Raw genomic sequence first — 25234 nt, forward strand, 5'->3', positions numbered from 1 at the left:
TTATCATCAGTATTATGATCAAATTTATCTTAATATGACGGTCTAATATTTCAATACCAAAATGAACGACAGTAAGAATGATATTATAAATCCACACTTTCGTTATTAACATCCAGTAACAATAATCCTTATTCTGGACATAGTCACTGAGCCCCAACAGGATATTTAACTTGCTTCTAAATTGAGTTTTTGAATAGCAAGCTACTTCAACTAGCAAAACAGAAATTTTGACTTCGCTTCGATTTTCTCACGAAACTATTGGCCTTCCTGCATGGATACATTTCCAGTGGATCGTGATCCAAATGCGAAACAAACGAGTCACATGATCACAGATTACAAGATACTGTACATCTACACGGAAAAAATGCGTGCTATTGTGTTTCCAAAAGATTTCACTCAAAAAAGGGGTCTTAAATGTTTGCATTTTCACCTTAATCTTTTCACCATACTATTTTCCTTTCCCATTATTTTCAACATTATCATTTTGAACCATGGTCGTCATTACAATGTTGAGTTCTTAAGCTTTAATATTATTTAAAATCATAAAATAAACAGTTAAAGTTCAAGTTTTATTAATTTACAATTGAAAGTACCATCATATCAAATGGGGTACTTGGTAGTTGACGATGACGATTTTATCAAATTAACTTGTACAGTTGCAAGGGTCAGGATGGCCTTAATCAATGCACTCCAAGACGTGGATCTGCAGAGTATCTAGATCTGGAAATGTCATGCGACATTTCGGACATGCGCGTTGCATCACCTGGTCTGACTCCTGCGGTGGCATTTCAAAACTTCCTCTCCCCGAATCATATATTCTTGAGTGGTCCATGCGGTTATCCGGGGCTTGCGCACCTCGACCATAAATTCCGGCATGAGGGTTGATATTATGATAGCCCTGTGGAACTTGTGTGAGTGGCCCATATCTTCTTTGTAGCTCGTGGAGATTATGCTTGTGAACTGATTCTACATCTTCGCGCAATCGAGTGTTTTCCAGCTTTAATCGATGTATTTCTTCCCTCAAGACAAGGATATCACCCTGCTGTTTCTCTCTTGCTTCTCGTTCCATCCTGAAGTCTGATTCATAAACTTTCACCTGTTAAAAAGATGATGTTATGATTGGTGAAAACATATTTCAATGGAGTCAGGACTGGAGTATGTTCTTCTTAAACATCACACAGAGCCCTGTTCCCTAGCAACGATGAATCAAGTGCTTTCAAATAAAGTGGTGCCGGAAAGCTGACTGAACTACGCGTGGCACACAAACCTGCATCAATAGCAAAAAAATTCTGCAATATTTCTTTTGCAGTAACCTTAATGAAGGGATGACACCCTTTCCTTCGGTTTTGAGAGCCCTTCTTAGCGATGCTAACACAGATTGATCAAGTATAAAGTCCAGAAAAGTTGTTAAGCTTTCTCCAGACAAAAACATATCAGAGGGCAAACTTTCGTCACAAAACAATAAAAGGTGGGCGTGGCTTGGTTGTGTCATAGGAGCTTCTATTGTTTTTCGTGGACCTTCCTCCGGTTAGTGGCCGTGCCACCGTAATGTTTTCCTTACTCTGATCAAGTAGAAGCATTCTTTGCTTGGAAAATTTGGATAAAAAAAAGATTCATTCAGCAAGACAAAATGTCTGTTTTTATGCTCTGATTTCGCTCTGGGTTGGTAAAAAACACAAGTTCCTAATCACTTCAATTCAATTCAAATTTATTTACATAATACAGGTGATATTTATGATAATAAATACGTATTCTGTGCCATCCAAATGAAGCCGGACTTATCTAGTTTTGGCCGTGCTATAAAAAGTTAGCAAAAAAGATTACTAACAAAACACTGAGATATTGAAAATACTTAGCATTTGAATACTTAAGCGATAATTCTTTTTTTGTAACAGCGAAGCCTGAAACGAAACCAACAAAAACACTCTAGTGGTGTTAGTCTAGTTAGGAACTTTGGTGTTTCATTTCCTGTTGAATTGATCCCTTTATCAAACCATTTTATCTCTAAAAATTACAATATCTTCAACTTATAATGCATCCTTTACCTCTCTCGTTATCATTCTGATTTTTGCTATCGATATGCAAAAATTCAAAAACCCACCTGCTCTTTATAAGCATCTAATGTCTGGACTTCATCACCGAGCCTTTGGATTTCAGCCTCTTTCTCTTTCAGTTTTTGAACAAGTTTCTTGTTTTCCTCGAATCTCTCTTCAAGAATATTTTCCAACTTGGAATGCTTCAACTTCGCAGAATTGAAAACTTCATCAAGTTCTTTCCTTCGCTCCTCTACCTTTATCAATCAAATAAAGAAAATTTTTTCAAACAGCAGTCAACTACACACATCGTGGAAAAATGAAAAAAGGGGATAAACTTGGACCTCGCTTACACGAGAGCAGATCCAAACAGGTGCGGATCAATTTTGAATTCAATACGTGGAAACGGAGTTTTAGAAGAGACCTGATTAGAAACAGATCCAAACCGGTCTACTTACTTCAGCGATCCCACGCTGGTACAAACAACATATCAGAATGGCTTTAGATCCACGAGGTTCAACAGCAAGACCAATCCGTACCAGGTTGGGCTGAGAATCATTTTAATACAGTTCACTGTAAATAGGATCTTGGTGCAGATACTCGATGACACAATTTTTGTTCGACTATGCAACCGCATTATATACCGTAAGAGTGTTCTTGCTTATTTGGCTTGTCCACACGTATCAAAAGAATCCGCAATGTAAGTCCACTAGTTTTTTCAATCAATTTTCAGAGTGGGGGCTTTGGAAATAATCTGAGAATCTGATATCGTTCCACAATTTCGAACCTGGCTATCTTTTAATCCGACGATGTAAACGCTTGCTCGAATGCTTGATTTTCGAAGGATCTGAAGACTGTGTAAGCCACAGCTAGATTTGAGCTGAAATGCTACTTTTTGGAAATAAAGAATTTTTAATGGCCAAAGGGAATATTTGCAGAAACATTTCCTGGACAAGGCCTGAGAATGAAATAATGCTTGAAGAGATATAGATGACTGGGTTTGTATCTAGATATTATCGATAACAGAAATAAAAACAAGGACATTTGTCAAATCAATGCCCTCTAAGGTCTCATTTGGCTGGTGACGTCATCAAAAAAGTACCGAAGTGTGACGTCATCAAAAATATATTTCTAGAATTTCTTGAATTTGCCCACATAATCTGAAAGAACGGCATGAAATCCCTCTCAATATGCAAAATCAACTAGATATGTTGCAAATTGGGCGAGATATGGCCAATAAAAGATTTCAAGTTTGCTAACGGATTACTGTTACTCTGGCCTGGTTCATGAAGTTATGAACCAACAAAAAATTACAGAGGTTTGATGGGGCAAGTACCTGTCCTTATGTGGCCATATCTCAGCCAATTCGCAATACCTTTAACTGATTGTGCATATTAAGAGGTATTTCATGACACTCTTTTAGGTTCTGGGATCAAAATTCAGAAATTCTAAAAATAGATTTTATGACGTCATCACTTCGGTACTCTCTGATTCAATGCTACTTAAATAGAGAAATCTTTCGACAAGACAAACAAGTAAATACAAGACATTAGTTGATGGAGTAACTGATCGGCCACAGAGCTTTTGTAATCGTTATCGGTTAGCGTAGGTGAATAGTTTTAGGCCTTTGTTTTGAGCAATTTCTCTGGTGTTATGTTTAATGACACGCAGCTTAAATAAAAATCACAATCAAGCTGTTATAAAATTATAAACAGCCATATGATAACTATGAGACACATTATCAGTGCACAGTAATACAAATGCTATAACTGAGTTCGGTGAACTGTTGGGTATAGCACGTAGGAAAAACAATCATTAAATAACGAGTACAATCACAGTCACAAAATGAAGAAAGTGAAGTTTCTTCTTTAAAAACTTTGTAAACAGCAAAACCGTCGTAAATAAAGACAACAGGTGCTGCTTTGATTAGCAATAGAACCTAGCATGCCAATGGTTTCGATAAATAATACTAAACAAATTGTTGACTGTTACTGTCCCGTTTGCCCATTATTCGACGGAGGCCGTTAAAATGTGTTCTGTTCTAGTTAATAGGAAAATTAGGAAAATATTTCTGGCAATGAAAAGTGCGAGAACAGCTGCACATCTTCCAAGCTGCGAATTTCCAGGGTTCAGAAAACGCAAAAACCTTTCTCCGGATGAAATCCTGTCCTATTTGTCTTAAAATTTTCCTTTTTCTATTTTGAATAAAAGCTTCCTAAGATTGGAACCTCAGTTAAATCATTTATGGTTAGTTTCTTCCGTTTTGTTAGGGAAAAAGGAAAGTTAAAGTACAACGGTAAACTCCTCTCACAATATATACTCGTGGCAAATTATGCATTGGCCTTCCAAAAAACTACTGCATCGTCGGATAACCTTTTCCTCCGCCTCACAGTCGTGGAACTGTAGTGTTTCCTATACTCTACAATTTTCGAATAATTGCAGCAGTAGACAGCATGGAAACTGATTTATCAAAAGAAAAAACAGTATCATGAAAGAATATACTAGATAAACAAAGACTCTACGTACTGAGCTAATCTGTGCAACCTTCGCTTGAAAGTTTTGCCATAACTTTGCAAAATCTTTTTTCGACTTGGCAAGACTTGCCTCCAGCACTGAAATTTTCTGCCTGTGTGGGTAAAATTGGAAATCAATCTCTCAATAGAGAAAATGTGATTACATTAGAATTTTTAACTGACACCAGTTTAAGTTGGCAATTCAAAAATTAAATATCCAAAAATGACTTTATAAATGGTTTTAAGTCAAAATCACTTTGAATAACTGAATTCAATCAGATCTATTGAACACTTGAAAAACAACTGTAGAATTTTTTTCTGTACACCTTGGTAAAAAGCATAAAACCTAATGCCTGAGTCCTCAGTACTACCTTCGGCTAAAAGAAAGTTACGAATCTGTATTGCAGTATCCCTTGCAGTTCTCTACACTTACCTGAAAAATAGATGCTAGCCTACAAATACTAAGCCTTCTGGACCAAAGCAGCTTAAACATGCAATTTGAACAAAGAAAATGGTAATATGTATGTTTTACATGACGCATAAAAATACGCCATCTGAACAGGATATAAGGGTTCCTTATTCTTAATGTCTTAACAAGGATAATTATGTAACTCCATTGGCACCAAAACAAAAGCATAAATGGAAATACACCGATTGACTAGACAATATTGGGATTGTTCCAGAAAGTTGAAGGAGCTACTGATAAAAATCTGAAAATATCTAGAAATCCAACAGATTAACATGGAAATAATTCTGATTATAAACTTTTATTGTCCATACCAACAAAGGGTGCGATACATGACTAGGCATGCATACCCAGCTTGCTTAGCGACATTCGCTTTTTGGCTTTTGATTGCTGGTAACTAACAACAATCAGAAAATTATGATAGCTTAGCTCTTAGTGAAAATTAAGAACACATGTTGCGAGGGTAATCACTTGCTATTATAAGTGCTATTTCAATTAATTGCAAAACATTTTTCATAAGTTTCAATATAACTCTAGAAATAGTTCTTTTCAAAAGCTCTTTTTCCAAATTTTCCCCACAACGCCCGTCAACTGTGTAAATATTCCTAATTTTACCCTTATTTACCAAAAATGCAACCCCGTCATTTAAACGGCCTTTTCAAAACACTACCAAAAGCAGGCCCGGTACCTGAGTACCTAAACCGTGCATTTTTGTGTCTACCTTTATTAACCAAAGCTCAATCTTTCAAGAATTCTAAAGAAATACCATTTGGCTTATAAAATCAAAAGCAAGTCGAGTTTTACCTTGCGTCATCTAACACCACAACGTATTCATTGACTTCCTGCCTGTGACCAGCCTTCAGCTCCTTTTCCACATTCTTCAGCTCCTCCTTAATGTGGAATATTATCTTCCCATCCCTCTCCTGCCTTTCTTTGAAATCTCTCTCTGATTTCATGTGGTTTTCTTGAATCGCTTCGATTTGCATCTCCAAGTTCTCTCTTCTGACAATCAAACAAGAAGTAAAAATATTATAGAGCTAGTTTCCCTGTCGTTGATTGCTAGGATAAACGTGTTTTCTCAGTGCAAGAAAAATCTCCAAAAAACTATGTGAACTAACACATCTTAAGCCTTAAAACAGGTTTAAAATCCCACGAAACTGTTTGATTGCAAAACACACAAGACATAGTATGGAACAACAACAAAAAAATCACTCAAAAGTATGTTTTTATGAATGGCATTGATATTTTGGATGAAAAAAAGCCTGATAATTAGTAAATGAATTCCTTTGTCAATGACAAATAACATTTTTAAAGCTGAACATTTCAAGCCTTTTGCAAAATAGATAAAGACCATTATTCTTATGATTTAAGCACAAACTTATTAAAACTTTGTAAGTGTAGGGAATAAGCTTTCATTAAGAAAAATCAATCCACTCTCTACTATCATATGCATGTAGAAAAAATACAAAGTAGCGATAAAATCCAACAGTTTATAAATATCGTGAAACCGATGTCTCTAAATGTACTGTAATTTTCCACAACATATCATTATTTCATCAAAACCGACTATAAACAAAACAAAAGCCCCATTTATAAATATACTCAGCTGCAAAAGCCTACCTGGTTTTCTCCTCGTAGTAATTTTTTTTAAGTAATTCTTCACCTTCCGATTTGACTGCCTGCAAGTTTTCGTTCTCCTCAAGCAACTCGGCGATCTTCTTCTCTAGATCTGAACATTGGCAATCCTGAATCTTAGACTTTAAGGCCGTTTTCAGATTGGTGTTCTCTTCGGAAAGGATGCCAATCGTTTCTTCGCCGGCGGAAAGCTGCCTAGCAAGACGTTCGATTCTTGTGAGAATGTCAGATGAGTCCTTGAGCTCGACCTGTGTCACATCCTCAATCAAAGATTCGTCCGTAGCCTGGCGGAAAACAAATCTGCACGGTAAGATAGCCGCCATGTAACAGCTAATTAAAATAATCACACATGCTAAAAGACAATTTTTCCTCTAGAAATGCTGTGTCTGTGATATAAAAATAGCGTGGATATTTCATGTCATGTATTTAGAGAAAGATTCCCTTCTATTTCCATTCAGGTCTTCAAAGTGATAAGGCACACTTCTACTATGTGTCTTATTTCCTTCAAATGAGGTGCCTTGTTTCCTTACGATGCGAGGATAGGAGGCTCTACAAAAAACACTAAACAACTTATGAAGCACAAAATGTCGGAAAGTTGTAAAACTAAACATAATATAACGAACATTGGAAATTTTTACTAAAAACTGATTACAGATCAAAGTATAGCCTAGTAAGCCAATATTTTGTATAAAGTGTTGTTTTCGACTTTTGTATTTTTTGTCTCTGCCTAGCATACGAAGGTAGTTTTAGGACACTGAGAAGCTATGCTTATCGAGCAGTGCCCTAGTCCTTCCTCTCGATGTGACCACATTTCGTGATTCCTACGCTTGGAATTACAGAGAGCTAGCGACTCTCCCCAATCTTAGTGAAAGTTTGGTCTAATAAACTGAATGTTCGACATCATTCTGTTTGTTAGAAACTAAAGTCGGCACGAACTCATCAGAAATTAAAAGCAGAAACATACAAGTCTTAGCATGACAAATGTATTGATAATATGTCAAATACGGGAGTGAATGCTCAACACTGCAGCCGAATAAGCATGTTAGTTTCGTATGAATAAGCATGTTAGCTAAAATTTTATATAATGAGTAGATAATTCAAGTGCCAAAAATATCAAAAACTGTGAAAACACAACGCTTTGAGCATGCACTCATTATCAACTGACTAGAAAAGAAACAAGGCGAGCAAAGCGAATGCAAGATTAGAAAAATAGGAGCGAATGCGCTAGTCGTATCTTTGCTCGCCATGTTCCTTCAAGTCAAATGACAACGAGGACACAGGGCTCACACCTGAAAGTGGGAGGGAGGAGGCTAACAAAATTGGGGGGACCAAGGCTTTTTGAACCTTTCATTGCAGCTTTGAAATTAATTTCTTTGCAAAAAAGTGGGGAGGGGGCATGGCCCTGGGACATGCTCGAAACGTCATATTTTTCATTGTGTTATCAATTTTTGGTGTTTCAGGCGAATGCTACAATTAGAAATAAGCAGATATTCCCAGCTTATATAAACGACAGGTCTCGGTGACGCAAGCTCTATAACGTCCTACCTGGCTAGAACTTTGAAGCTGTCTGTGTAGATCTTTAATGATCAAAATCTTCTCTTCGCATTCTTTTTTATAATTATCCCGTTCAAAGGTTACTTGGTTTAGTCTATCCATATCTTTCGATTCCATTTTTCTCATCATCTCATTCTACAAAATAACATAAATGCTTACAAACGAACTCAAATTATAAGCATCAAATTATTATGAGGCATCGATTCACCCTAGAATAGTCTGGTATTGGTACATGCACAAGTATCGAAAAATTCACGTAGGTACGCTTGACAAGACACCAACATACATGACATACATAGAGAAATTCTAATAGATGCGCTTCATTCTACGAAAATACTTAAAGAATCGTCGAAAATGAATAACGACCATCATCTTGGACATCCATGTAGCCAACGTTGTAAAATTGAGCATATATATCATTTCATTTTATCTTGATATTTGTGAAGATACCTTCAAAAGCTTTCTGAAATTCTGGAATGATAGTATATAAAAATTTAAAAACCCTTTTTGCAATACTTCAGCTTTGCATTGGCAGAACTGTACATAATTTCTGTACAAAACAGAACAGTTCTAAGTTACTATTCCCAGTTTCACGCCAGTCTCTTTCTAAGTTAATATTCCCCGTTAATTTGATTGTAACCGAACAGTTCCCCACTGATCAGATTATAAGCGTGAAGCTGATTATAAGTAGCAACTTAGACCCACCCTCTTCTACACACTTAAGCGTGCATATAATACTTAAAGTGCCTGTGACATGATTTTTTTTATTCTCTTAATTGAAGCGTTGCACTGCTCTTATAGTAGATCTGAACTTTTTTTTGAAATAAAAGCGTTTTGCTATTGAAATTAAGCAAAATAGTGCGGCCTAGCCAAGTCGCTTTATCATCATTCGCCGTTCGCTTGTGACGTCATTGGAGGAACTCGTTATTGTAACAATGTAAGCGCTACCTTCAAAAATCTTACCCTTGCTGCCACTACTTTCTCTGGAAATATCGCTCCTCTTAGCCCTGTTAGATTTCCCTCATTGACTACGATACAAAAACTCGAAGGAGGAGGCGATGGGGTCCCTCCCGTGACGTCACTGTCTACTCATGCTGAAAACCAAGATGGCGAATTTTGGCGTAGAAGATCGCCAATAACTCCTTCATTTCTCACGAAACGTAAAAACTAACCTCAGAAATGAAAATAACAGGCCTTTTTACATAAGAATAGATATATAAACCCAAAAGTACGAAAATCATGTCACAGGCACTTTAAGCAAAAATTTATAGCATAAAAACACAGAATAGGATATAGGCAGAAAGGTAACTCTCGTCAGTTCCTTTGTTGTTTTTGAAGCCTGAGTCAACAATAGAATTTCTTAATTTCCCTTTAACCTCGATTTCATTAGACGAACTTAGCCATGACAAATTATCATTCATTAATCAGATATAAACGAATTATGATACATAATTGAATTTGTTCACTATCATGGGGCATTTCGTCTCAAATAAAATTGTATACTTTCATTCTTTTTAAAATTTCCCCGACACATACATGCTAAGCCTCGTCTAAGTTAACGCATGCGCTAGTTTTTTCAGGCTTCACCTGATAGGCAGGAGTTCCCTTCTGCCTAATTCCTATTCTGTGATAAAAGATTTAAAAAATATGATGATTACGGTGCGTTTCAGGTGTCCCAGTTCTTCCAGGTCTTCAGAATGCTTCTTCTGTTGTTCCTGTAGTAAAGAGATGGATATGACCTGAGGCTGTGGTAAACCCTAAAAGGTTTGAATATTCATCCGAGAAACTCTAACTCTATGGAATAGACTGAAACATCTAAAAACAAAGCGACTGGCCTAAATGAACTTTATCGTTATCGGAAAAGTTATTGCAACAACTGGCAAAAAGAAATGGTTTAATTTGAAATATTAAAGACGCAAATGCATGCCGTGATGTGCCATTTGGTACCACAGTGGTTACATTTTCCTGAAATTTCTAGCCTTCTATACGTATTCATTCCTTGACAAATATTTTCAATCCTAATCTCAGTCAGCAGTGTGGAATGTAAATGCAGAGCTGGGCAATCTTCTTGGAATATTTTCGCGAGCATTTTCATCATGTTAGAAAACATCTTAAAGATCCTCGAGAAAAAAACTATTTTTCGCATTTTTCAACTGAAAACTAACCAAAAAATTGAAAATAAACCAAATCTTTTCGGATTTTTGAATACAGGAACAAAAAAATAACGAACAAGTATCAAATTTACCTTTAGACTTTCTTCTAGCTCATTCTTTGCCTTCCCCATTTCAGCAATGATACTTTTTTCATGTTCAATTTGATCCTTCAGATTTTGAATTGCTAGCTCAATTGACGCAGGCTCTTGGTCATTAGCCTATATTGAGATAAAATGAACATTAAAACCACTACAACTGACAATATAATGAGAATAATATATTTGTTCTGCCTAGGAAATCCTCGTCAGTTTATTTTATTGACAACAGACATTTTATAACCATTCAAGGAAAGGATGGTAATTGATGATGGTACACTGAGCTGGTGATTCTTAAAGACTCGTTGCTAACAATGGGCCTTTGCAAGCGTGGCGACGATCTAAACAATGGCAGTAAACTTCTAGGGATTAACCAAAATTGATTTCAGGCTGTTTAAAAATGCATTATGGGATGCTTGCGTAGCGCAATGGCTCATTGTTAGCAATGAGTCTTTAAACAAAGCGCATAGGACACACCATTTTCCAATGAGGTCTTTTGCATTTTCAAACGCATTTTGTTTTGTTTGAAAGACAGTTTTTAGTTTAAGATTTGGTAAGGGCCCTTCGTAACCGGGTGTCCAAGTAGGGCCAAAGATTCTTTTTGACCTGGGCCTATGTTTACTTGCCAGGTCAAGGGTAAAAAAATTCGGGCTCATTTCGAGTCTAATGATATTGAATTGTTGGGTCAACTTGAAAATTTTTACAATTTCTTAGATCTAGACAAACGGCTTTGGTTTTGGTCTATGTGAACTTGGTCAACCAATTTGCTGCGTTGTTTCTGTTGTTGTTGCTGCCCATTTATACAGAATAACTTTATCAAGATTGGGATAGGATGATTGCACTAAATAGAATAGGCATTGTGGATTTAACAATCCCTAATTTGTTACGGAATTACATTACAAATACATTTTATAAGGATCGCGATCCTGATCAACATGCTTGCCCTGGTTCACTCTATCTAAATGAGTTCAAGAAATAAAACAATTGCCACCCTTGTTGATTTGATGGGCAATAGCCTGAACTTTTCATCGTGCTATGATACAACCCTATTCCAAAAATGCTAAATATGAGGCTGCTACAAGATGCTTTTTGCAATGCTCTTGCCAAATAATACAGCCTTAATGTGATTGCGTTGCTCTATTCTATCTACTTTGCCTTAGTATCAGTAGTAACAAATAATATTAACAAAGAGGATCAGTATTTTCTCAAGTTGGAATAGCTTTACACAATATACTGACTTGAGGCATTAATCTTACTTTTAGGGCTCACCTTTTCTTCAGGAGGAGAGCCTTTAGTAAGCTGCAAGCATACATCATTGAGGCTGCTGATTTTTTTCTTCAAACATTCATTTTCCTCACAAAAAGACATAACTTTTTCATTGGCCTTTATCAAATCCTGGTTAAGATTTTCAATCGTTTTGGTTTGTTCAGGAGATGCAATCTGCATAATTTCAACGGATGGTTCAAATTCTAGCTGTTCAATCCTTTGCTGTTGAAACTTAATCTTTTTCTTCATCATTTCGCTATTCGAACGAAGTTCTGAACTCTCTGCTTTTATATTCTCCATTTCCTTTTCTAGCAAATGAAGTTTTTCTGTATTTTCCTTATGCTCCAACAATTCTTCCTTCAGCTGGCTAATTTTTCCCTTCAAATTTTCACAATCTACATTTTGTTCAATAGATATTGGTGCGTTGAAAGTTCCATCTGTTAAGGACATCAAAAATGAATCTAGCAAACTCCTATGAGTTTCTTGGACTGGAGTTTTCAGAACAAGGTCCTTCAAAAACAAAAATTAAATACATATTTGAATAAGTATCTAAAAATTCAGGGATACATATAAATATTTATTAATGAAAAATATAAGAGTGAAAGAATTTTGGTTTTCTAGCACGAAAAACTACAAAAATTGAAGCAAGAGAGTATCCTGGCAGTGTAAAGTACACTAGATAAATAGATGTACTCTAGAGATAAATACACTAGATATTGATTGGGATAAAAACATTGGGAATATAACAGTGAAATGTTTTGTTCCAAACGTCATAGCAGCTCTGACCTATTTACATGTGGGTCTAAGCAAACAAAATCCCCATAATCTTACATAGATATCATTTTAAAGACACAATTGAATCAATGTGCTCTAGAAATGATGGCATTGAGGATACGAAGCATTACTTGCTGCCCTGCCACATATATCATGCTCAAAGACATGGTCTTCTCAACATTGTCAATGCATTATAACATAAACACGGCCTATCAACGATTACAAATGAAATGCTTGTTGATTATTTGTTGTATATCAATGAAAAGATTACCAATAGCTGTTAATAGAAAAATAATCAAGTTAATCCAGAGATATGCTTCCTTCATAACAGCACTTCCAGTAAATTGCTGCTACCATCCCTTCTCGAAGACAGTGTCTAACATGTTTTTTAGTGTTCTGAAATTTCCAAAAAAGTTGCTGGGTGTATATAAACGTGCTTCAGTTGGTGTTATTAACCCTGTTCACACCTTTGACGCGCAAAATATCAGTTGGTTGTAACAACACCAACATCCTTTAGACTTATCCGGCCCTTTCCTTTTTATGGCTTGTTTTTAGAGTGTTCAATCTTTTAGAAACAATGGCAAACAGAATGATTCCCTGCCATTGACCTTTATGCTTGGTCCTCATTGGCAACACATGTACAAAGGCAAGAGTAAATGACCTATTAACCAATGAACACAAGCATTAAGCATAATCACACAAAAAATTAAAACCTTGTATTGTTCTTACAACTGTGCTTATACTGCTTTGGTCCTGTGAATGATTTCAAGCACAAGCTCAAGTGATCTAGAAAATCAAGCTAAGCCTCATGCCGTGTCTAGCAGAGGGGAAGACAGAGGGGAAGACAGAGGGGAAGACAGAGGGGAAGACAGAGGGGAAGACAGAGGGAAAGAAAATAGCCAAGAAGCTTGGTTGTTCAGAAGGAAGGAAAAGAGGAAGGAAAGGAGGAAGGAAAAGAGGAAGGAAAAAAGGAAGGAAAAGAGGAAGAAAAAGAGGAAGGAAAGAAAGAAACAAGAAAAGAGGGCCAGAAGAAGGAAAGACACAGGGAGAAGAGGAAAGGGGAGAGAAGAGAAGAAAAGAAAGTGGAAAAAAGAAAAGAAAGAAGATCCAATGTTTCTGTTATTTTGTGTAATCTTCAAAACTTTAACTAGCTAATATTTAACTAATATTTGAGAGAAAATGTGTCAATTGCAAAAACTATTTCTCCAAAATTTAGGTAGATGTTTCTGGTTATAATAAAAATCAACACAGATGAGATGCAAATTAACAAAGTATCTCAACCTTTCCTGAATTCTTGGATTCCTCATTTCTTTTTGCTAAATCTTGTAGACAATTAACCAATTCAGAATGCATCAAATCAGATCCTGAATGCTTTTTTTTCAAAACATCATTTTCATCTCTGAGTCTTTTTATCAATTCTGCTGTTGCATCCTTTTCTTTCACATAATTTCTCCTTAGATCAACTAGATCTTTGCAGTAAGCCTAAAAATAAAACAACATTGTCTTGACAAGAAAGTTTACATAAGATATAATCTTGTAAAAAAGGCATTCAATTAGTTGCTCAAGTCACAAACACACTAAGGCATCAAGATTAAAGGCAATATGTCCAATTGAGTGTCAATGCCAAATTTCCACTGACAGGGCCATCAAGAGCCAATGTTTGGGCCCTACCTGCCCAAAGCAGTCAACTAAAAATGTGTTAAATAAGGATTAACTTATATTCCTAAAACATTACATTTTTCCAGGGCAGATACAATTTAAAGTTACTATGTTATTAAAAGTCATGTTTTACAGGGACAGTTTAGTTACCAGGGGGCAATCACCCTCTTTGTTTATTGGCCCAGAGGGCAATTGCCCCCTTTGAAGGGCCTACCAAGTAGATTGATGGAATATCATATTCCAAGGAGGGCCCGTCTCTATAAGGAAACAGTGCTGAACAAAACAAAAACAGCAAGAAAGAAACAAAGGAAATGATACATAAAAGTCAAGCTTGTAACAGGTGCAATTTTTGGAGGAATTTAGAACACTTTTATCTACTCATTGCTTTTCTGATTTGCAGTTGTCGAAGTAAAAATGTGTTAATCAATGCTTTTATCTTACAAGTTCCAAAATGTATTGCTAGTGTAAACCATCCACTGAATGTGGGTAGTTCCTGTATTAATACATTCATTACACACAGCAGCAAATTGTTTAAGCTTAGTATGCTTGGATAAATGAGATATAATAAAATGCCATCCAAGGACCAATCAAGCCTGGTTGCCTTATGATCAGACAGCATGGTTCCCACATGGGTAACATCAGTGGCGTAGCCAGGGTTGGAAGATTGGAGGGGCGAAGAAGTGTCCAAAATTTTTTCATTCTGCCATCAGTTAACATCTTTTAGACAACCCAGATTGTGCAAAACTCTATAATGACGACATGTTTCGGATAATTGGCAGAGCCCGATCGTCCTTCCATCTAGCAGTTTTGGAGTCGATCTACATACAATCGGAAAAAACCGCCATTGTGTAGACAGAAGGAGTTTGTTTTCTCTCTTGGACTCCAGTGATAATTTTTCTTTAGGTTCGTGGCACTGATTGGTCAACTACACCTGTCTTGTGCTTGTGTTTTTCTGATTGGCCTATTTCGATCCACAACTAGGTGTATTTTTCATCGTGTTCTTTCGGACCCTGATTCTGACGTTTTATGCTCTGAGAAGTGTCAGACGAAAAAGCTTTTAGAAAGTTGTAAAATGTTTGCTTTTTTCAAAGCCATTTTCAAATTCTGTACCGCAAAAAAATATATTTTGTATGGTACACAATATTTTGTTATGTGCCTGTAGTTCACATGCCTCCAAACTTTTAAACGTGTCTTTGAAATTGGTAATTATGATTCTAAATATGAAAGTTGCAAAGAAGGAAAAAAATAAATCAGGCAGTTGGCCCATATTTATTACCAACTGCTGTATCATTTATACTGACACTGCAATTCTGTTCTATTTCCTGTAATAATTTCGGATACCAGAAATCTACTTGAATTACATTGCAAGTAAATGCTGAATAAATTTTTGAATTCGAAAGAAAATCTGAATCAAATGATTAAAACTGTTCAGCCTCAACCATTGTTCAGTGAGAAGGCAGAATTACCTGTAGAAGTTGATTGTGCCTTGTCAGACTCTTTTTAACCGCTTCATTTTCATTGGCAAGGTTTCTTATGTTCTGGATTAATGCTTGTTCTTTCTCGTTTGGAACGGCTTGGAAATCAGAATCAACGCGATATGAAAATGAATTTTCTTTATTTGCCAAAGTCTTATGCTCGCTAGAAGTCTCCTCCATCTTTGACGACAACAAAGACGTATTAACAATCTGGGCAATTATATGATGTAGGAAGTGGCTTTTAGCTTGTTCAAGATCACATCTATCACAGGATAAACGTTAAAATATCTTAAAGTAACTTTAAACATCAATTGGCACAATATAATGAGCTGGAGTTGTTTTCTGCGTGTCAACAGTGAGCGAGACTGGATCCGTCTCCAGTGGGCCTAAGTTGAACTTCTACGGAATCAAAAGATATCTGCTGATGTAAAGATCCTTTAAATTTGATTGGCAAAGCATCCAACAGCCAAATCCTCAAATTCTTGCCACTCTTACAGTAATATTAGATTTTTCTATATTTCAGTTGATGTTTCAAAGATGTTTATTTCCTGAGTTATGGGAACTCTCTTTCCACATACTATCAGTGGTGATTCCCAAGTTTCGGTTTCCAATGGGTTGTCACCTGGTTGCCACTTTCTTCTGGGGGATGTCCAAGTGGCCGTGGGACGTGGGAAGTTTTAGAACAGGCATTTGAGATTTGACCAAAGGAAGTATCGAAAACTTCAGTTTTTCGGTAATGAAAATTCCCTATAAGAGTATAATGTAGCTATTTCGTTACATTGCAGCATTCAGAGAATGCATTTACTTTTTGTGTGAATGAAGAAAAGGTCACTGTAGCAGGCAGGGCCGTAAATCTGTCATGTGAATTGGGGGGGTCAGCAGAGCGGATGAATATAAAGTATGCAGTGGGTCATGGCACCACAAGGGTATGTGTTATGTTTTATGGAAACAGTTGAGGGGCAAATTACTTTAAAAACGAAAGTCAATATTTTTGGATTTCTCAAGACTTTCTGCTCTATAGAAGGTATTTACAGATATTCCGTAGTACATTGACTTGTGTTGATAATTGGATGGATAACATTTTTCAGAGATGGCCCCAAGAAATTGAACCTTGGGAGCTAAGAATCAAGTTAACTGTCGTAGGAGGACCCACCATGGTTGGGTCCGACGCGGAAGAAAATTTTTGAAATTTTATCTTCTAGAAAGGCCTCCCCCAGACTAAATTTAATAAAAAACTAGAATCGCTCAGGATAAAAAGTTCGGCGCTTTTCAGAAGAACACAGATTATTGTTTATTGGGTGAAATTTTCGAGGGGAAGAATCATGCTTAAACCTTAGTGACAGACTTTGGGGAAATATGGGATGCTGTTGTATTGAATGGTAGAAATTTACTTTCTGAACAGAAATGTGCGTCTTCCTTAATTTGAGTGCTTTCAGTAGGCCATGTTTACACATCAAAAATGAATACATTTTAATGATACAAAAAGTGATTTACTGAATAAAAGCAAATAATAGACAAATAATAGAAATGTACGTAAATAAGTTAGTAAATAGGTAAAATAAAATGACAGATTGCTCTCTTTCTATTTTGTACTTTGTTTTCAAAAATAAAACGGTAAAAAACGGTAGAAAACGGTAAGTTTTTATCTTGTAAAAACTATAAAAACCCTGCTTTCAAAAATAACCTTATTGGCTGAGGTTTGTTGCAATAACACAGAAAAACGTAGTTTGGTTCTAACCCGGCTACCAGGGATTTCTTTCTTTCAAGGAAAATGATGGTAATTTCTCCAAAAAAATCGTTTTGCTCCAGATTTTTGGGGGGGTCCAGTCCCCCCGTCCCCCCCCGGGATTTACGGCCCTGGTAGCAGGCTGCTCGACGGGCTCCAAAGAGTTCTTGCGGCGAAAAGTCGATAAAAATGTAGCAAATATGCAGGCGCGCAACTACAGAAGGGGTCCTGGGGGTCTAGACCCCTGCCCTTTTTCTCAAAATGGGGAAGTGCCCTTTTTCTTGGAAAATTTGTTTGAATATTTTTGTTATAACGCTAAAAAGAATGGTCATAAATGACACACGCTAAAAAGAATGGTCATAAATGACACATTCTGGTCTGGCGATGTAATGGACCTCGCAGAAATACAGATAAATGATTCAGTCAGACTTTCACGTATTTGCTGGGTCGAACGTTATCATGTTGCAGTAATAGAGCCTATGTTGAAGCCTCAACTCTACGTATGTTATGATGCTCTATGCATTGGTTTGAAGAAGAATGGTTCTGGGACTCAAAACCTCGATGACCACTTGTTAAAAAGCTACAAGAAAGAAACCAACACATCTTTCAAGCCTGTCCCATGGTCCATAAAATTTACAGGGTCATAGAGGACTCTTGCATGGAACAAGCGATTGTAGAGGAACTTTCGCGGACTGGTATTAGCAAGCAGTGAAGACGGCACAATAAGTTAATGTTCAACTGTTCCATTCCTTGTCAGTATTACAACTGAGCTGAAGTCACGACTTGCAGACAGAAACAAGCTGAACTCAAAGGTCGTGGACCTGCTCAACCTCCTCCCATTTGTAATGCGAAGCAAAGAATTCAATGTTCTTAAGGCCGTTCACATTTAAAGAGCAAATTGTCTTCGGATATGGAAGATGACGGGCTGCTTTTCAAAAGTGAGCTGGCACTGGGAAAAGGAGATGACAGCAGGGTCGCCGAGAGGGGGTAAATTGCCCTAGGCGCTTGAGGTTTAGGGGACATCATAAAGCAATGAACTCCGCTTTAACATGGAATTAATTATAGAATTAAAGAAATGCACTTAAAAAGTAAACCGTTATGAACGAATGAATAAATTTAGGCTATTCGTAAAGGCGTGGTCATAAATTGTTTTTGCTCGCTTCGCTCACAAGAGGCCTCGTCTTTTTAGCCTGCGTCACAGACAGGCTACGTCTTTTCAGTTCCCCCCTCGGGCCTCCAAAACCTCTCGGCGGCCCTGGATGGCAGACAGAAAGGGAAAGTCCGCTGAGATTGGAGAAACTAGACGAAGCCATGTAGATAGTTAACATGGAAAGGAATGAAATATAGACTCATGCACCACAATACTTCTCTATTGATCAGTTTTCTTTGTCTGGCGTACAATATTTACAGGTTTGCTAACTACTCATATTTCCTACGTATCTAAACAAATGCCCCGGTGAACCTTCGGTGTGCATGAAGTGCACCCTAGCGTATCTTCTGTTTCTAAACATGAAAGTATAAACCAGGCCATAAGTGAATAAAGTTTTCTTAGTGCCCTTTTTGTGTCTTGGACCCCTGTCCTCTGAAATTCCTGGTTGCGCGCCTGATACGAAACACCGCAATACGCCGAGAATAAACAACAATCAATATACTTGATTCAGTAAAGGCTGATATATGTAGAGTACCGAAGTGATGACGTCATAAAAATTTATTTTTAGAATTTCTAAATTTTGATCCCAGAACCTAAAAGAGCATCATGAAATACGTCTAAATATGCAAAATTAATTAAAGGCATTACGAATTGGCTGAGATATGGCCACATAAGGACAGGCTCTTGCCCCATCAAACCTCTGTAATTTGGTCTTGGTTCATAACTTTATGTACCCTGGGTACCAGAGCCGCAAAAATTAAATATTATTTTTTAATTTTTGCGGCTCTGGTACCCAGGGTAAACTTTATGAACCAGACCAGAATAACAGAAATCCGTTAGCAAACTTTAAATCTTTCATTTGCCATATCTCGCCCAATTTCTCGCACCCTGAGAGGTAATTTATGTCGTTCTTTCAGATTATGCGGTCAAACTTATAAAATTCTGTAAATAGATATTTGATGACGTCACACTTTGGTACTCTTTTTTGCCCCGGCATACGGGGCTTCATCAGAGCAAAAGTTAACGGGATTGGCTGATGTGGAATGGTGTGAATGCAGCGCAGTGAAAGAGGAGGGAAGGGTGGCGAATGAGAGAGGGTGGGTGGTGGTGGTGGAATGAAAACGTAATGGGGATGACGTAACATCAATCTGTAACACCATTACTGAAACTCAACGACGAGCCAAAGAGCAATACTTCATTGGCCTGGCAAACACTCTCACACCGAACGGCATGAACAGAACCACTGACCGTTAACCTTACAGCAACATTATCATTATTTCATACTATAGTACTTCATCCCCAAGGAAATAACACAAAAGCATAACTAAGCATAACATGTTACTAATAATAGACTACGAGATAATTCTAGAAACAGGCGAATACGCAAAATGATGTAATCCTAATGAGGGATAATCCTACAACAATATAATTCGAGACACAAGGGGGATTTCCTAACAATCTACGTAATAAACGAAATAGCTACGTACACATTAACATCAATTCATAAATTTAGGTGCAATCTAAGGCCACTCACTAAATTTCACATCGATATTCGAAAGAAAAGTGAACGAAATCAATCCTTACTTTTACCAAATTTATAAGGGCTCAGTATGGAGCAAGTTCCTTTTTGCCACTATTCAAAATGGCGGAAGTAAACAAATTTGCCTCACAGCGTTCCTGTGAGTTAGACATCTAGCGCCTTCGGCGCTTCTATATCATTGCCTTTTGTGAGGTTAGTTTTCATTATCTTTCCAAAATATTTTGCAGGTATCTAGAACATTCAGTAACGAGGTCTACAATTGGTTTATGCTTATAGTGGAGATTCCCATTTGACTGTATACAACACATTAATGGCTGTTCAAGAGAAGAGATAACACGAGCCTCAAAATTGGTCAAAATATAAGAACAATTTAAGAACAAGCTGAGGCTGAGCTTCTGTAAAATGCAATTTTGAACAACGTTTTTTCTCAAAATCGAGGATTTTTAGCGATGAGTGTGTGCTTTTTCGTCGAATATTGAAACTTTTCGGCAAATGAAGGTTGTCTCACTCACTTTATTGGCAAATGAGGCCTGAACACCTCCCTAGAGCGAAGAATATTTTTATTTTGCCTGTCTAAAGTATCTCATCAATCAGCAAATCATATTGATGGATTTTCAGGTGATTCGTATTTCTTGGTTTTTCAAAATTCATTTGTTTCCTATTTTTTGCCTCGAGTATTCTAAACTTTTTAAACAGCCCAGTACTCGTTTCTTATAGCAAACTTTTGAAAAAAATGAGTGTATTGAAAATGGAAGATATAGGAAAATTTCCATACCAAAAGTAAACATCAATTTTTTGGCTTGCAATTCTCCAATTTATGTCGAGGGTTAATTCAATTTTTAAGACATAAAAAATAGCCAGCTTCTTGTATTTGAGAATTATTTCCTTTATCGAGCAATTCTGTCATTTTGTTTAACTGAAAATTAATTCGTTTGATATTCTATTGATTCTTACGATCCCTAACTTACGATTGATGTGACAAATTCACCAATCAAATCTTTAAGGCCTAATAGTCTAAAAATGGCTTTGCTTACAGCTGTTATGAAACTCTGTGACCCAAGAAAGAATTTTGCATTTAGTGTTATTCCCTGTAGTTATCTTTTCCTATGATTTTGTTCTGACTCTTTTTTTCCTTCTTTCATTCGTTTATTCTCCCTCTGTTCCTCTTTCACCCTCCCTGGGTTATTTATCACTTTCTATGTCTACCTCCTTATTTTGATTGCTTCTCACACGTGCTAGGTCACATGATTTATTTTTATGATGTGCGCGAAAATTAAACGTGTGCGAAATCCAGGTGCGCGAAAATTGAATGCGCGATATAAAGATGCGCGAAAATTAAACTCGCGCGAAAATTTACATAAATATTACTTCCATAGAAATTGGAATACTACCAACACGATGTCTTCTTGTCGCCGTTCAGACTGCTTGTCGAATCAGTGATCACAAACTGCGTTTTCGAAAATCAGAATGTTTAGTTATGTTGGAATAGAAATATTTCTTTCAAATAGATCAAATCCAAGTGGGAATTCACGGGTCAACTTGTGGAGAAATCAAAGGACTCCTGGGTACAGGTACCCTGGGTACCAGACTCACTATTGGTACCCAGGGTAGGGTACAAGGGATATCTGTAATATGACTGGAACTGTGGCGGCACCCTTGATTAGGCCTTGGGGGAGAGGATGATAAAATTAAAAATTCTATGTCAGGCCCTTTGTACTGCCAGAAAACGCATTTTTATCAACGAGGAATGCTAATTTTTATCAATTGCAACTACCCTTGAAAAAGTCTTATTAATGTAAAGGGAGTTTCAGTATCACAGAACCACGTTGCAGAAATACTTCCTCAAATGAAGATGAAATTGACACAACAAAATAGAAATTTATTATAAAATTTACGCTGTATATCAACAAAATTTGGTAGAGTGTGCCAGTAATCTTTCTTCGTTTTCTGTTTAGCGCATCAGATACTTTGCTCAATTATGTTCACAACCAGCCCCCTTTCATGATGTTCTGGAATGGCGATGGGCCATTTTGGCCTACAAGCCTTATTCAGGGATATATTCAGGGTCGCATTGATTGACAGAGTATCGGTCTGTCGCAAAACAGAAAAAAAACATTTAGTATGACTTTCATCGAAATTTGTCCGTATAGATATTTCTTCTTAAAACTTTGCCATCCTTCAACGTGTAAATCTGTCTCCGCAAGACGATGATATAGTGACAGCTAAGTAAAAATATGGTGAGTAGGCCGGCAATGACGTTCAATGTTATTGCTAAGTAACTGCGTAGGAGCGAATATACCATGACGTTCAAGGAGAGCAGAAACAGACCTGTGTCCAAAAACAAAATTGAATCTGCAAGGCGAAAGAACTTTTTGTATTTCATGCACCCTGTTATGACCAGCTCTGGGTCTTCATTTTTCATTGATTTAAAAAACTCAAGAGAGATGAATGCGACGAGTGCAGCGAAAATTGAAGTGAAAAATCCAAGCCCTAAAAAGAAATAGGCGATCTCTTCTCGTAGGCCGCTTGGCTTGTTGTCAATAATCAGTCCGACAAATTGAAAGCCAGAGAGAAACATCCCATACTCGAAGAGCTTTTCGTACAGCGAAAGGAGCTCATCCATTGCTATGTTCATGTTAGCTCCATCTTTGAGAATGTTGTTCCGCAACAAGATGTCTGTGTATGTGCGCCCATCGATCATATCAAGCAGCCTTTCATTTGTGTTTTCACAGACCTTGTCAGATACCGGTGCATCTAAAAACTCATCAGCAATTGATACTTTGTTAGCAGTCATGACTGAAACACTACCCCGTAAATGAGATCAAAACTCAACTCACAATAACAAGTAAAGAGAAATGTGTAAAACTCTTCTCCCAACTTCACAACAACCCATGAAGCCTTGGTTACATGCAAATTGTATTTGAAGACTCTCCCACTGTAATGAATGTTCAAATCCCATTCAATCGTTATAATAGCTAGACAAAAGGCATATTGTTATGAACCTCAATGCAGGGATTGCATGTTGTTTTTGTTGGAAAGATAGGGGGCCTTTCGAAGGAATTCTTTAAAACAAGATCACCAGCAGCGATATTGGCTAATATGTGCTCGTTTGTGAACAACATTCTTGCACATATCAGGGCCTCTGACGAAGGGGGGCTGGGGGGCCATTGCCCCCTCACTCTTTTTGCAAAACAATAGAGCTTTTTTCAAAACCTTTTGTTATGATTGTTATATTTTCTCTTGGCCCCTCCACTTGCCAGCCTGCATCGGAGCCCATGCATATCTTACTATATCTTGCTACACTTCCTTTAGAACACAAGCCTCGAAATTTGTCAAAATTTTAAAATTCAGAAACAAAGAAAAACAGTGACGAGAATCCATGCCACGCCACCTTTCATGCATGCTGTTAAATTTCTTGTCTGTTCTTGGTGTTGACTGTTCAAAACATCCTTCTTTGGTAGATACATCTTTTAGGGACATGGCTAGCTCAAGTTTTTGTACATCAATTGTAGTTTCGAACGTTTGGTTAGATGCTGTTAGTTTCTAATCTTATTTCATCCTTTTGTGAATTTCGCCCAACGAACATGCCAGGGACATCTTACGAATTGTTATTTATCTAGCAATAAGCATTCGCCCCCAATTTGCATAATGAATGTCCTTTATCAATTCTCAGAATCAGAAAGGCTTCCAATTGGCATTAAGCACCGTGTCTCAAAGTTACTTTAGATTTTGTGTTGAAAAAAACAACATAAAAGGAAAAACACGTAAAAACACGGCGTCGAATGATATGTAAAGAAAGTTTTTAATCTGAAATAAATTCAGAAAAAATGGTAGGCTGGTTATAAAACAAGTTGTTGTACACCAACATTGGAGCGAGGATGGCAGCATTTAGCGTCAGGATGCACAGATCAAAAGCTCTGGGGTTCGAGTCAACCACGTAGCTTTAAATATCGGCACGGGAGACAAACTTGATCAAGGAACGTACCTCAAAGGGCTAGCCTCTGTCCCAGACCCCTATTTTCAAATTAGGGGTCTGGAGCACAGGCTACAAAGTACAGGCCTTTAAGCAAGGAAACAGATGCATAACAGCTAATAAAGCGCTCATTTGGAATAAATCAGGCTTACAAAAGAAGTTTGAGTCAGCAAGAAAACATATTACGACAAAATATTAAACAAATGATATATCGCCTTCTTGAGGCATCAATGTACATGGACGAAAAATTTACACCATAATCAAAACTCGAAAATTGCACACGATTCTGGTTCCTTACTCTAGCAGTGGGTCCGTTGTAATTAACCGATTACGCGGATTTGTCGTACGTGCGAGTTTGTTTCACAGTTAACTTCGTCATTTCCATTTGGACAACAATAAAACGGTCAACGAATACTGGGATGAAAAAGGCAACCCACCCCCCCTCCTTAATAATTGCTAAACTGTAATATACCTCCTTGATAACGGTGTGCTGAATGAGAAGGAATACAATTGGCAGCCTCCCAATATGAATTTCGTTCCGACTGCACTGTATAATCTCATTTTCTTTTAGCAGTTTGTGTAATTTCTGGATTGTGTAATTTCTGGATTATGGCCCTGGTACTTCTAGCTCTACATAAAGTGAACCAGACTCGGGCATCTTTCCGGTTTCCGGTAAAACCAATACTCAACTAAAACCGGCCAAGGGTGTTTCGGACCGGGGAGTGTGCATTTTTTTATATGCTAAGTAAAACCACCAAAACGTTGTCGAAATTGGGAAGGTTTTTTGGGTTGGGATGTTTGTTATTCAATATAATACCCTTCAACTTTTCCGGTCTCTCTCCAGGCAAAAAGGTCAAAGAAGAACGCACTTTTCTTCTCTATTAGGGGGTACCAGGTCTCTGAATTTTATGAAGACATTCATCTGGTCTGGTACCGGAAGACTTTCTGCTTCTAAAAACAAAATCACTCTATTTCGAAATTCGCTTGCAGCACTCATTTTCACGCAATCACGCCATGAGTAATGCTAGTTCACAGATAACGCACGAATGTCTATTGACGTATTCACGCATAATAAAAATTTGTTTCACGAATTCACGTATCGAAAATACGCCTATCACGCAATCACGACAAAATACCTGGCACCCCCTACTAGTATTAGAACAGAAATGATCATGTAAAAATCAATCTTTAGAAAAGTTTTTCTAGTTATTTTGTGCTTATC

General features: G+C 37.2%; 1 protein-coding gene across 2 annotated transcripts in view; it reads right to left on the reverse strand.

Moving 5' to 3' along the window:
• LOC135686594 (uncharacterized) overlaps positions 1-25234 on the reverse strand; it is a 27421-nt gene continuing 2187 nt past the window's right edge. Inside the window, exons 1-11 of one of the 2 annotated variants that reach the window (XM_065202864.2) lie at positions 15615-16215; positions 13771-13971; positions 11719-12225; positions 10447-10572; positions 9860-9916; positions 8193-8336; positions 6633-6931; positions 5817-6014; positions 4560-4659; positions 2102-2290; positions 1-1096 (exon numbers count right to left, since the gene is read on the reverse strand). In XM_065202864.2, the coding sequence (XP_065058936.2) occupies positions 677-1096; positions 2102-2290; positions 4560-4659; positions 5817-6014; positions 6633-6931; positions 8193-8336; positions 9860-9916; positions 10447-10572; positions 11719-12225; positions 13771-13971; positions 15615-15803 (2430 nt within the window). In that variant the 5' untranslated portion in view covers positions 15804-16215 and the 3' untranslated portion in view covers positions 1-676. Of the gene's footprint in view, positions 1097-2101; positions 2291-4559; positions 4660-5816; positions 6015-6632; positions 6932-8192; positions 8337-9859; positions 9917-10446; positions 10573-11718; positions 12226-13770; positions 13972-15614; positions 16216-25234 lie in introns of those variants that run through there. The other variant, XM_065202865.2, reaches the window with a different exon arrangement.

This window comes from Rhopilema esculentum, chromosome 6 (genome assembly GCF_057945365.1).
Source record: "Rhopilema esculentum isolate cy_ngs chromosome 6, ASM5794536v1, whole genome shotgun sequence".
Taxonomy (NCBI): Eukaryota; Metazoa; Cnidaria; class Scyphozoa; order Rhizostomeae; family Rhizostomatidae; genus Rhopilema; species Rhopilema esculentum.